The following is a 13,111-nucleotide window of genomic DNA, read 5'->3' as shown; positions in this document are numbered from 1 at the left end:
GAATGATGTTTGGTCTTCCCCCTCTTCTTTTTGGAGGTGGGGAACAACAGTAAAAGCTTTTTGGAAAAATCAGGATACCTTCTCCTTTAAAGACCTAAACCTTACATTTGTCCAAAAAATCTGACTGCATTCAAGCTGTGATAGAGGCAGCCCATAGGGAAGAAAGCCTGGATAGGCTTTTTGCTGGTAAGGATCAATAACTCAATACTGAGATATGTTTAGAAAGGTGATTAGTAGATACATATTTTAGAAAGACTGTAGAATAGGCTGGATCAGTTATCCCTGTGGAAGAAGGTGTCCCAGGAACCACATGCTGATCTCACAGATGACACAACTTGGAAGAAAAAAAAGCAAAGGCGGATGCTATTGATTCAAACATCTTTAGAAGTATTTTTATGCAGTGTGAAGAATACAGAATCATGATACATTTCTGGAACATACTGGAGACAATGCTAATTTGAGGAACATTGTTGATCAAGGATTAAAATTCATTCTGTTCCTCAGCCCAGAAAACAGAATAACCCACAAGCTATTCTGGAATATCATTCGCCATAAACTTCCAGACAGTTTGGAAAGAGCATTCAATTAGTCTAATTCAGTATCCAGTCTTTGGCAGTGTCTACTACCAGATGCTTCAAAGGATGCAATCCTGTATCTTTATATTTTCTACCAAAATGACATGTTTTGCAGTGACGCTTGTAAGTAACATCTCTAGTAATTTTTCAAACCCCTTTAAAACTTGCCAAACTACCCTTGGCTTAAATGCTTCAAAAACCATTCCACTTGGAAGGGTAACGTTACTAAATATATGCTGTTCCAAAATGGCTTTTCTTCATTCCAGCTACACCACTCTTTAGACAGTGTATGGCTTTTAGTTTGTCCTACAGACTGAGTTGCAACATCTTAGTAGAACTCAGTGAAGCCTGACACTAATCTGTATGATCAGCAAGGCTGTTAATCACCTCATTCAAGGCTCTCATTCTGTGCTGTTCTTAAATTCATACTCAATATCATTAATAATATGCCTTCAGAGAGTTACCACTTTTACAGTTTGATTCAGTAACTCTTTCAAGAGTTTACGTAAAGAACCATCTAAGAAGCAAATTTCAGCTAAGGAGTTAACACAGTCAAAAGGCAGATACCCATAGTCAAGCAAAAATCCAGCCTAATGCCATACTGACTAGACTTTCAGTTTCTCTGAGTGTACTGAGCATTTCTGCACGTTTCTAGTGGGATGACCCAGAGAGCAGCTAAGTATCCGCTCAGCAGCTCATGCTCTTCCTTCTCAGCAGGACAGGGGAGAGCATAGAAAGAGCAAAAGCAAGAAAACCCACGAGTCAAGATGAAGACAGTTTAATGAGTGAAGAGGAAAAATACCCCAAGTGATGCAAAAGCAATCACTCACCACCTCGTACCAGCAGATTTCCAGCCAATCTCCGAGCAGTGTCTACTTTGGAAGACCAATCCCCCCTTTTTTAATGTGGAGCATGACACAATATGGTATGGGATATCCTAGGTCAGCTTGGGACAGCCTTCCTGACTGTGTCCCCTCCCAGTCCCTTGATCTCCCTCAGCCTAATCCCTGGGGGCAGTGGAGGGGCGGTGCAGTGAGCAGAGTGAGAAACACAGAAAGCCTTGAAGCTGTGCAGCACTGTTCAGCAATAGCTAAACCACTGGTGTGCTATCAAGACTGCTTTAGTCACAAATCCAAAACACATCTCTGAATAGGCTGCTATGCAAAAAGCTAATTCCATCCCAAGCAGACCCAGTACATTATTACTTCCAATGAAGCATACTTGGGCACTGAACCTGGCTTACTGTTGCTTAGTGTCATTCCCTGGTTTTATTACTTGTCCTGAACAAATGACTTATCTTGTAAGTAAAGCAGCCACCACAAACAGTCCAGAGATCACTGTAAGCCTGAAATGGAGATTGTCATTAGTGGAAAGCAAACTTCTGCAGTTAATTTGTCCTTGTTATCTACAGTATCCTCCATGGACCAGAAGCCAGAGAAGTTCAGTTATTTTTCAGAAGTAGCTCTACCACAGATGCAGGTGGAAGCTGACGGGCCCCATCCCAATCTGTTGGGAAAGGTAGAGCAGGTGGCCAATAAGGTATGCCACCACTTCCCTCCTTCCCCCCTGTAAAATACATCCCATGGGCACTTCCAAATGTCTAAAGATACAGGAGCAAATAAGAAAACTATTGTTACTGAGTAACCTGCTCATCTTTTTCTCTTATTTTCCTTTTCTACTAGAAAAAGTAGTGTCCTAGTGCCTGCTGTGCCCCAAACACCCAAGTGTTTAAGCCTGGTTGGGCTGCTAATTGGGAAAGCAAAACAACCTGCACCTGTAAACTGGCCTAAACTGGTACCGTTCAAACTGTGCTGTCTCAGGTGGAAGTGCCTAAAGATTACCTAGATGGTTTCTGAGTTGTCTGCCTTGTTATCACCCATGACTTTAAATATGGAGAAAGAAATGAAGAGGCCTGTATTACTGCAAAGAAACATTCCGTAGAAGAGATTTTAAAACTTCAGTCAATACTTTTTGTATCAAATCCATGACAGAAATATAGGGGAAGATGCTGCTTGAGTTCATAGAAGTTTCAAGCCTACAACATGTGTTTTTCTCTCAAGGCTATTTATTAAATTCTATTAGGGTAAAAACTGTTTTGAAAAAACTGCTGCTTTTGAGACTACATGAGATTTTCTTAAACTTTTATTCCTGGAGAGTATTTATGGCAGCAATTACAGAATGTCAAACTAAAGAACTCTACCTCTGGGACACAGAATGACTTTTAACCCTGCTCAGCTCTGCCCTGTCATATATTTGAGAATAATTAAAATCACTGTGGGCTGAAGGGATACTCTGCTTGTAGTCAGAGAGAAAGCAAGCAGTACTGGAGATGTGGCATACTTCCTGTATTCATATTCTGGTAATTCTAGTAACATGGTGAAAAACAAGGTCACTTTTAGCCAAGGTCTGATTGAAGCCAGGATTTTTTAGTGATGTTGAACAGGGCAAGAGTCTAAGGCAGGCATAACAGACAGACTTGGTCTGTGCCGAACCCATAACCTGTATTTGTGACTTTTTTGGATAAAATAAAGAATCTTCATATTTTCAATCAGGAAAAGAATAGCATTTGCAGTGTCACTAAGATCTGTTCTGGCTTCCCCACCTAAGCAATTCTGCATGTCACATGAATGAGAAACCCTTTAACGGAAACTAGGGGTAACCACCAGATTTGAAATGTGGGATGCACCATATAGAGTTCTACTGGGGAGACAGTGACTTTGAGGAGGTTAGAGACATGGTAAGTGACCAAATGGATATGGAACTTCCCAGCTAATGAAGCTGCCAATACAGAAGATGATTTTTTGTATTATTTAAAAAGATTATTAAGTCAGAAATCTTATTACATCTGAGTAGGACACGTGGCATTATTACAGGAATAATATGTGAAGTTCTGATACCAGATTTAGAAGGACAGAAAGAGAAAAGGAGTCATAAAAATGAGACACAGATCAGGAAAGCATAACTTAAGATTCTCCATCTATTTATCAAAGACGAAGATGTGTATTGTACCAAAGACTAAGATGTAAGAGTCATGATAGAAATTAGATTCTTTATTCTAATTAGATTCTTTATTCTAATTAGAAAAATGTAATAAAATAAAATAAAATGTAATAAAATAAAATAAAATAAAATGTAATAAAATAAAATAAAATAAAATAAAATAAAGCTGAATCTATTACCAGATAAATTTAAACTAGAAATAAGGCAAAATTAATTAAAAATTTAACACTTTATAAAAAGGCAAGTTAACTTTCATCACCGAAGTCCTGAAAGATAAGATAATATACTGTAGATCAGTCTAAAACTATTTGCTTGGTATAGTTATCATTGGGTGAAAACCTAGAAGGTATTCAGAAATTCAGACCAGATAGCTACAGTGCTCCATCTGTCCTTAAAATCATGACGCATTAAAGATTCCTAGAGAATGCAAGTTAAATCCTGTATTATCCCTGGGTACTTTCTTCTGATTAGTGGATCAAAATAGAATGAAAGAGATGTACCAAAATATTTTTTAATTGTAAGCAATAAACTGGGTGCAGAAAATATCTATCTTGTTAATTAAGTAACGGTTGGAATTATTTTCTAAACAGAAGGAATCCATTTTGTAACATACTAAAGTAAGCCCTTTGAAACTGGATTTTACATTACATGACTAAATACTATTTTTGGAGTACAGGGTACACATTCTCTCACTACCATGCACTTTTCTGAATTACTTTATTCATGGGCAGAATAAATGCTATGATTGCAACATGAGAGGGATGAATAGTTGACAAAGTAACAGGAATTTAATACCTGCATATGCAAGAACATTAAGTACTACATGCATTTTCTTAACATGTCTACAACCAAGCAGCCAAAGGAAATATAATGAATGCTTTTTATCAGAAACTATTTTCTTAAAACAACTGTGAGCTTAAGGAGTGAAAAATCTTACCTGCAAACATATTGCCAGGTTAACTCTACAGCCAAGTGATGTGCTGACAGCCCGTGGATGCAGACCAAGATCTTTAAATAATTTTGAAAATGACTGAGTAAGAGCTATTCGAGGTCGTTCTTCAGCCACTACTACACATGTCCGTACACGTGAAAGGTCCAGTCCCCTTGCCTAAAAAGAAGTTAAAATGTAACAAAAGCCAAAAAATGGACAGATTTAATGAAAAACCATTAGTAGTACTTAAGTGTATTATGTAGGTATTATGATTCAAGAGGAATATTGGAAAAGAGGCCGAGGTGCCAGTATAATTTCCATCTTTCCTGGAGACCGGATGGCCAGATGACAGTCTAATAGCTGTAGAAGAGCAGACATACTTGCTTGGCATCTCAACATTAGCATGTAGAAAGAGATGGGTATGCTAATTCTGAATGGAGGGAATGCTATTTCTCAATATTAATTCAGAAAGCCAGTGAATAACAGCAAGCAGGAAGCAGTGTCTAGCCTTGGAAAAACTGATTAGGAAATTATTAAGCGAGGATGGTAAGGGCTGGAGACATCATAAATATCAGTATCACAAGATTTAATTTATTTCAGTAGCATACTGGGAATTCTAGATGCTTTCAGAAATGTAACTGACTACCTGGCTTTTAATTCTGGTGAAAAAAAAAAAAAAAAGAAAATACACCCCTGCCCCCAACTATAATACGCACAGTTAAAACAATACAGTACTTTTAAGTATGTGATTATTTTAAAACAGGGGCCAAAACCAAACTAGTACTTCATATAATCAGGGAATTCATAAAACATAATATACAATATAATGCTCCTTGGGCCTCTTGGATGTTTATACCTCTGTTTTCCAACACTTGTCTATCAACACAGGCTGCAACACACATCAGAAAGCTTAGGTAAATAAAAGCCTTTCCTTGATGTTTAAAAGCCTTGTGATCTGAAAGAGAATGACTCATATTCACATACAGCCCTTGGCAAGGAATAACACAGGTTCTGTGGAAGCTGCCCCTGCCCTCTGATGATTTTCTCCTCACTGCATTTAGCACAGCCATTCATGGCAGGGAAGAATCTCAAACATCACTGTGCAGACAACAGGTTGTGCAGGACGGCAGAATTACTCACCTTCAGCGACTCTGTTTGTGAACCAAGTCCCTTAGTACAAAGCTCCATGACTGAATAGGAACAAAAAGTGTCTCTCACTTTGTACTGACTCACGGCAAGAAGCCACAGAGCAGGATTGGTCTCCAGTTCTGAGGGAGGAATCAAAATAGACTGGTGTCCTGAATAAACGCTGTAAAGACACAAGATTCATTAACGCATGCTAAATGCCTGCGTCCACAAGCTATGGGGTACTAGAATATAAAGTTTATCACAGCACCTGATGAACTGTATAATGTTTTACAGTGCTCTACAGGTCCAGTAGTTTAACACGAAGTTTCACTCTGGTTTTTGATATACCTTGAGAGTCTATGAGAATCATGAGGAATGCAGGCAGAACATGCTCCTAAAATACTAATTTACTCAAAATGCCTGTGGACTTTGCTGTTAGAACTCTACTGAAGAGAGCAAACTAGCTTGGTTATTAATGGTGCTAATAAACAGTATTATAATATCAACAAAAATTATGTGTTGCTGACAAATAATTAAGATTGAGTAATTACCATTTTAAGACACCTTGATTAAAAGGGTACTTGATTGCTTAATATGGAAATAACCTCTCTCCCGCTGAGGCAAGCAAGAGGTTTGTGATCATTTTCAAGGGAGTAAATCTGTGCCCAATTTAACAATCCTAGTGGCTTTAAATTTCTTCTATGAAAGTTTTGTGAATTTTTAAAACCCAAATATACTACAGCTCTTGTTTACTGAATACCCAGCGAGCATAAGTATTGAAAAAAGATACTTATCAGGGTCCCTGAAGGAAACAATTATGTCAGAACTAATTTCTCTGGTACCCAAGATTCTCCCCAGGGGAAAAAAATATTTCCAATTTGATGTCTTTATTTCCCGTGAGTCCTATGTTGTTCACTCATGTCAGACAGGCAGATTTACCATCAATTTTACAGTCTCCTCACATCTTAATTTGTGACTTGTAGGTATTTCAAACTGGAACGGTCATAACATAAAACCCCCAAATAGAAGTTTTGAGAAAGGACCATAAAGGCCCAGAGATTCATGATGCATGAGAGAAATTAATTCATGACTTAAAAACTTGAAATGCCAGATTGGTAAAGTAAAGCTCACATTATCAAATCCAAGTACCCAAGGTAAGACACAATATGGAACTTTATTTTCAGGAATATGAGTATCTCCCTAACATCTGCCATTAGGAAGAAGACACACACTTTTGCAGTTTTTGAAGATAGGCTGCTCACACAGCTTTCCTCCTTGGTGAGTGAGTGCCCCCCCCCTCCCCTCAAAACCTGATGAGAATGCTTTCAAAAGCTGTGCAATTTACAATAAGGTTTGTGTGACCTGGATGTCTTTACTTGGCATAAAGGCAGAAAAGGTGTACAGGTCCAGCCACAATGACAGTTAATAATCCAAATAGTTTAGGTCTCTGCTGGAGTATGAGTCAGTGGATGTCATGGAATATGCATGAACTACAGTTCAAATAATTTCATTTATCATGCAGCAAAAATTTTGTCTTTGACTGCTTTTCCACATTTATGCCACTCTTGATGATTCATGACCAGTGACTTGCCACAAAGCGATGTGTTCTCGGATACGGTTGACATAACGACTATAACACAGGACGGTCAAATGAAGCATTATGCTTTCATGTTGCTTTTATATAATCAGAATAAAGTATGACTAAACCTTGAGCATGCGCTTCATAAACATGTGAAAAGAGTTGTTGGCAAAACTACCCAAGCTTGAAAGGAGTATGCCCTGAGGTCAAGTGACAGATCAAACCCAGCTAGGGAATAGTAACAGTTTTTACTATAAATATTATTTTGCTCTTTCTTTCTCAGTCCATTCTCTTAAGTTTTTCAGAGAAGACCAAAAGCTTTTAGTTCTTCACAAATGTAAGGTTAGGGCCCCACAAACAACCAAGGTGTGTGATCTGTCTGGTAAATACATAATTCTTACAAACGGAAGCTGTAACCACTTGAATAAGAACTTGGGATGAGCTCCAATCTGTACAAATACGGTATACAGAGATTCAGCATCAAACCCTCCCTCTTGCGCTTGAACTACTCTAGTTGATACAACCAATATCAGGAGAAAAAAAAATATGCACAATAATAAACAAGTTGCCAGGCAGTCAAATGTGGGAGAATTATTACTCAGAACCACATTAGGATCCCGTAAATGTCACCTATTCAACTGGTCAGAACATCTCAAATTAAAATCAAGATCAAAAGAACAAACTTTATCTCTGTACTGAAAAGTGCCCACACAAACTCCACAGTGATAAGGGGGGAAATAGCTGCACTGCTTTCAGTAGAAGAACATAATTGATTCCAAGTGAATTTTACCAGGAAAGAATCCAAAATGGTGGAATTTGGGAATACAAATTTACACCAAAGACTAATCTTTTCCCCCTCAGCAATACTAATGAGTGACAGTGAAATGTCTCCCTCACTTGATCAACTAATGCTGGACAAGTAAGAAAGATGCTTGTGTTTCCTCCTAACTTCCCACCTACAGCCATGCAGCAAAGCATGAGGATTTGAAGGCAAATTAACCCCCTGTTCTCCAGACCGAGGGAAACAAACACTCTTATGATCAGACTTTAACTAAAAAAACCACCCTGATAGACAGAAATAAATGAAGGCGTTGTCAGTACCTTTTCTAAGTTTTCTAATCACTCAGAAATACGAAGGCATTCAGTATTAAACTGCAGAGCAGCAGGAAGTATCTAGCAGGAAGGAAGCTTTTTGTGGTGCAGAACCTCAGATGTGTGCTGCTCTTGTCTACAGTACGTAACCTTACAGAAAGATGATACTATGCTTGGAAACTTGATGACCAACACAGGCTTTGCCTACTGAGCTATGGTTTAATAACCCATGCATATCATCTGATTTGCTAGAGCCATTGGTAGAGCCAGGAGAGGAACTACAAAGACATATTTCTGGGCTGAATGTGCCAGTTTCACAGCTGAAGTGGTTTATGCAGCACCTGGCCACCACGATGTCAGTCATAACTTGGCTCACTTCCCTGAATCAATCTCAGAAATGTTATGCAGGTTTTGTGAATCACTCCGAGCAACAAAACATTCCTGGTAGCCACATATCCTTGCAAATCCACAGACTTTATACTTCCACATTAACCCCTGAGAAGCTGTATGTCACCAATATTTTGGTAGAGAGAAACTGAGAAAAAAAAATAGTCCCTTGTATAGCTACTTGAAACATTTCTAACACTCCAGTGTTTCAAATCACTGTGAGATGTTAGAGGGTGTTTCCTTTGTACAGATACCAACAACCAAGCAGAAGATCACATACTTGAACAGACTGTATTTATGGAAAGCTGCTTTGGAGATGATTGATAATCCTAGATACAGTCCCAAACCTACAGGAAGTTTTGTCAGTGATGCCTTCATGTAATTCTAGGTATGATAGAGATGTTTGGTAGGTACATCTAGGTATGGTTCATTCTAGATGGTAGAGTTAATCCTGAAACTGAGGTACTGAACAAATAGACAGTTCCATCTCACCCTGAAACATGATAGTCATCAAGAGATGGTTAAGATGTCAGATTTACTGTTCTCATACTGAAAATTATGGTGAACACTGTGACATTGGGGGATCAGATGGGATATTAGGAAAAGTTGGGGGTTTAAATATAAATTGTAGAAGCTAAAACTACCATTCTGAAATTGCAACAATATATGATATATTGGAGTAGGCACAAGAGTTTAGTTACATAAATACTGGGAAGGAACTGAAGCAAGATTGCTTCTTCCACTGCTGTAAAAATCTGTTGGCACAAAAGAGACTGTCTCTTGATATAAGTCTTACAACAGGAGTGAACACAGTGCAGAACTGCAGAGACTACCTGACAGGCCTGGACATTTGTTTATCAGTCTCCACTATTTTTAGAAAATGCAAAAGGAGTAGTCAAAAAAGAAGACAAAAAAGAAGAGTGACTACAGAGCATTCTTGCATCATCTTGCCACAGTGGCTTTTGGGATGGTAGCTGAGGTGGGAGATCACCTTTTAGAAATGCTGTCTTCCTTTAGGGAACTGCAAAGCAATCTGGGGGAACAAAGAGTATTCACATGGTGGTCAAAGCCCTGGATTTGGGCAGTAAACAAAGAGCCTTGTCTCCCTGCATTAAGCAAGGGCTGCCCAAGGACAGGAGTTTTCCAGTTAAAGGCACCTGGATGTATTTTGGTATGACGGCACCATCTGATCACAACACCGGTTCCACTGCCTGGCAGGCTGTTTTGGCACCATACAGAAATGCCTGGAAGGACATCTTGGCACTTAAATGTTCCACTGAATCAAAGATTTACCCCATGTTGTGTTGAGGCAGATTAACAGTAAATTTTGAAGTATTATTATAGTTCCAGAAATTTCAGCAGGACAATAAATGCTGACAAATGGCACTTGCAACTTGCAATTGAATTCTGGCAGGCTACTGACCCGCTGCTGCCCTTACTTCTGGTGTCCTTCTCAGGTGATACGAGCTGCTTTCCCACTTAACTGCAGAAGGCAGTTATACTGTTGAGTCTTATAAGTATATGCATTTAGTTTCTGAATTTCTACAGATTATATTTGGCATTTGATGATGAGGGACAGGTATGGGAGTTTGGTAGAGCCCAAAATAACTGAGTTGCCATGCCCATAATTCAAAGTCTGTGGAAAGAGTGTGCACATTGAGGGAACCTAATGGGACTGAGTAGAAGTCTTCACAATCATCTGGACCAGAGCTTATAGGAAGGACATTACAGGCCACAGAGTGTTTGGGCATATGTCTGACCTAGGCTCCATAGGTCTTGGACAAAAATTAAATCTTCAGGTCGCCTGGAGAAACACTATGTGCAAAAAAAAGGGGCTTTTGGAGAACAAGTAAAGGACCTCAAAGTGCCTGCAGAGTCCAAAGATGCCTAGCTGGCATACAGTGTACTAACAGCATGACTGCACATGGTAAGCAGATAAGCAATCAGTACTGGATAGACAGAGATACTTCACAAAGAAGTTTAACTAATGTACAGTAAAAGGGATTGTTGTGTAGGGTACACAGATTTTCCCAGAAAGGAAAAGATCTCACTCGTAACTCTTGATAGGTTTCTAGTTCTCAAAATAGGTCCAGCTTTTACAACTTCCACATCAGAGTACTGAGAGCTGGTGAGAGAAGTGTCATAATCCAGCACTTTGCTTTAACTCAAGTTCTGGTGTTGGCACCCCAATCAAATACCTCTCAAGTCTTTGGTTAACACTGAAATGCCAGGTTTTTGTTCCCGTAGTGCCTGCACCACCTGCTGGGACAGTGCTGTGTGCCCAGAGTAAGAGCCAGAGGTTAATGTGAACTTCTTGTTACTGGCATGTCTTCAAAAGGCTTTAACCTCCCCCTTTCAGAGAACTGTTTCAGCAATCTCTGAACCTCACAAGGGAAGCCTTCTAACATGGCTCCAGGCTGCTTCTGGGCACTTCTGAACTGATGTGTAACTTCCTATCAGGAAGCATGTTGCTGACTGCTCCTGAGCACAAACACATCACCTGGCAGCACCAGGAGTGGGAATCATACACTTGGTGGAACTTAAAGAGTGCTCAGGGCCATTTCAACACAAAGTCCCTTTATCTCAATACTTAAAGCAGGTTAGTAAATTTTAAAAATTTGGACACTGCTTCTATTTTGTACTGAAGAAAAAAAGAGATGGCCATCTTGCTCTGCACAGAGAACACAGACCCTGAGGTTAACTGGAGGATGCAAACATCCTAAGGCAGGCAGAGACTAAACGCATCCATTGCTTAGGCTTGAGCACCACTCAGGCAGTGCCTTAGCATCAGCTCTCCTGCCCCAGTTGCTCCCCCATATATGGGCAAGGTCTACAGCGGAGTTAATCTGCCAACTCATCGCAGAACTTGCATATCAAGGTAACTCAGAGCTTTTAGCTACCCCTGAACCTTCCAGACTTGAGGCAGGTTTAACAGACCTACTGTAATGTGGAGGAAATACAAATTGCCTCTTTCGCAAACTATCACTGGCTAAAGACTCCAAGGGAAATGGGCACATGGCAGTGTGTGGGCAGATGCACCTTCACAGTCCTCCTGCCCCAGTAATGCCCTTTGCAAAATACATGAGAGATGGCTATGTTCATATCCTTCCTGTCCCATATCAGAATTATCCTTTACTGACATGGCTTTAAGGCTTCTTTATAAAGTCTTGCCTTTAATTTGCTATAAATGGGCTGGAAATTGTGTGAAATGCTCCTGTCTACCAGATATCTTCAAATTAGCCTAAAAAACTTAATACTTAATGAGTCCTAGCACACTAAAGATTTCTAAAAGGCAGTCCTCATTTTAATGCTGCAATTCCTTGCTTACTTCTTGCACAGTTCCACCTGTTTGGTTAATAAGAAAACTTGCAGTCTCTTGCTGCTGCAGCTACTCAGCAGCACCGCTCAGGACTTCAGGTTGTGGCTATGGAACAGAGACAGTAGAATCAGCACAGGAGAAAGCCACTTCACTGCACTTTACCTGGAAAGCCTTCCCAGCACCATTTTATAGCATTCACACTATTTATTACATGGCCACTGTGAACTGGAAAATTCAGTTCCTCTGGTCCACTTTGAGTCTTACTTGCACTATTACAATCTCAGTTTCTGAGAACAAATATAAAATTTATTTAAGATTTAATGTACTTAATTTTAATTTCAGAAGGACAATTCTATCTTCCAGTAGTAAAAGTAGAACTGCAATATGGATTGGCTTAGATGGGCTAAAATGGAGGGAAAATTCTTATTCTACTGCATCAGTCAGCAACTACTAATTAAGTAAATCCTCACTAATGAACTGCAGAATGCTCTATTTTTTCTCACAGTGATCTTAATTTCAGGAAGCATTTTTGAACAGTGGGATTTAGTATTGATTTTTTTTACATTGGAGGACATTTAATTTTTTTTCATTTAAAGAATGTAATACATTTTAAAATGCAATGCAAGTCAGAATCACTAGGATCACCCTCTCAGAATGGATAAACGAGATTATTAAAGAGAGAAACACAAAACCAATGTATTATTTTATTGATTCATTAGTAAGAACCTCTTAAAATTAGGAAGTTTTTGTGAACTCACATGGGGCTGATGACTGCTGCCACACCCAGGATGTGCTGTTCAATGACAAAGGTTCCAAGGAAACCCTGCTGGAGCATGCAGCCAGTTTAGAGGGAACGTGGTAAATCCCATTTTTAAAAATGTATTGCTCTGCTTTGCAAGGTTTCTTTTCTTTATTATTTTATACCCTTTAGGCCATAAAATAATAAATTTTAAAAAATTAAAAACTTTGCAAAACTATGCAATATATTCCAAACTTACCAAAGGGCTGGCTCCATGCTCCAGCAGCTTTCCTAAGTAGCTTTGACCTCACAGAATGGGGCATTCTGGGGCACCACAGTGGAGCAGGCCAGCACAACGTCT

General features: G+C 39.3%; 1 protein-coding gene across 4 annotated transcripts in view; it reads right to left on the bottom strand.

Annotated features, from left to right (window-relative positions):
• Window positions 1-13,111, bottom strand: part of DIP2C (disco interacting protein 2 homolog C) — a 243,652-nt gene that overhangs the window by 34,600 nt on the left and 195,941 nt on the right. For all 4 annotated transcript variants that reach the window (XM_026842343.1, XM_026842344.1, XM_026842345.1 and 1 more), the window contains 2 exons: window positions 5,647-5,815; window positions 4,513-4,683 (listed from right to left, as the gene is read on the bottom strand). In XM_026842343.1, coding sequence (XP_026698144.1) covers window positions 4,513-4,683; window positions 5,647-5,815 — 340 coding nt within the window. The remainder of the gene's footprint in view (window positions 1-4,512; window positions 4,684-5,646; window positions 5,816-13,111) is intronic.

Source organism: Athene cunicularia (genome assembly GCF_003259725.1).
Source record: "Athene cunicularia isolate RWA chromosome 2 unlocalized genomic scaffold, athCun1 chr2_part1, whole genome shotgun sequence".
NCBI lineage: Eukaryota > Metazoa > Chordata > Aves > Strigiformes > Strigidae > Athene > Athene cunicularia.
This window is presented reverse-complemented; position numbering and strand designations above follow the sequence as displayed.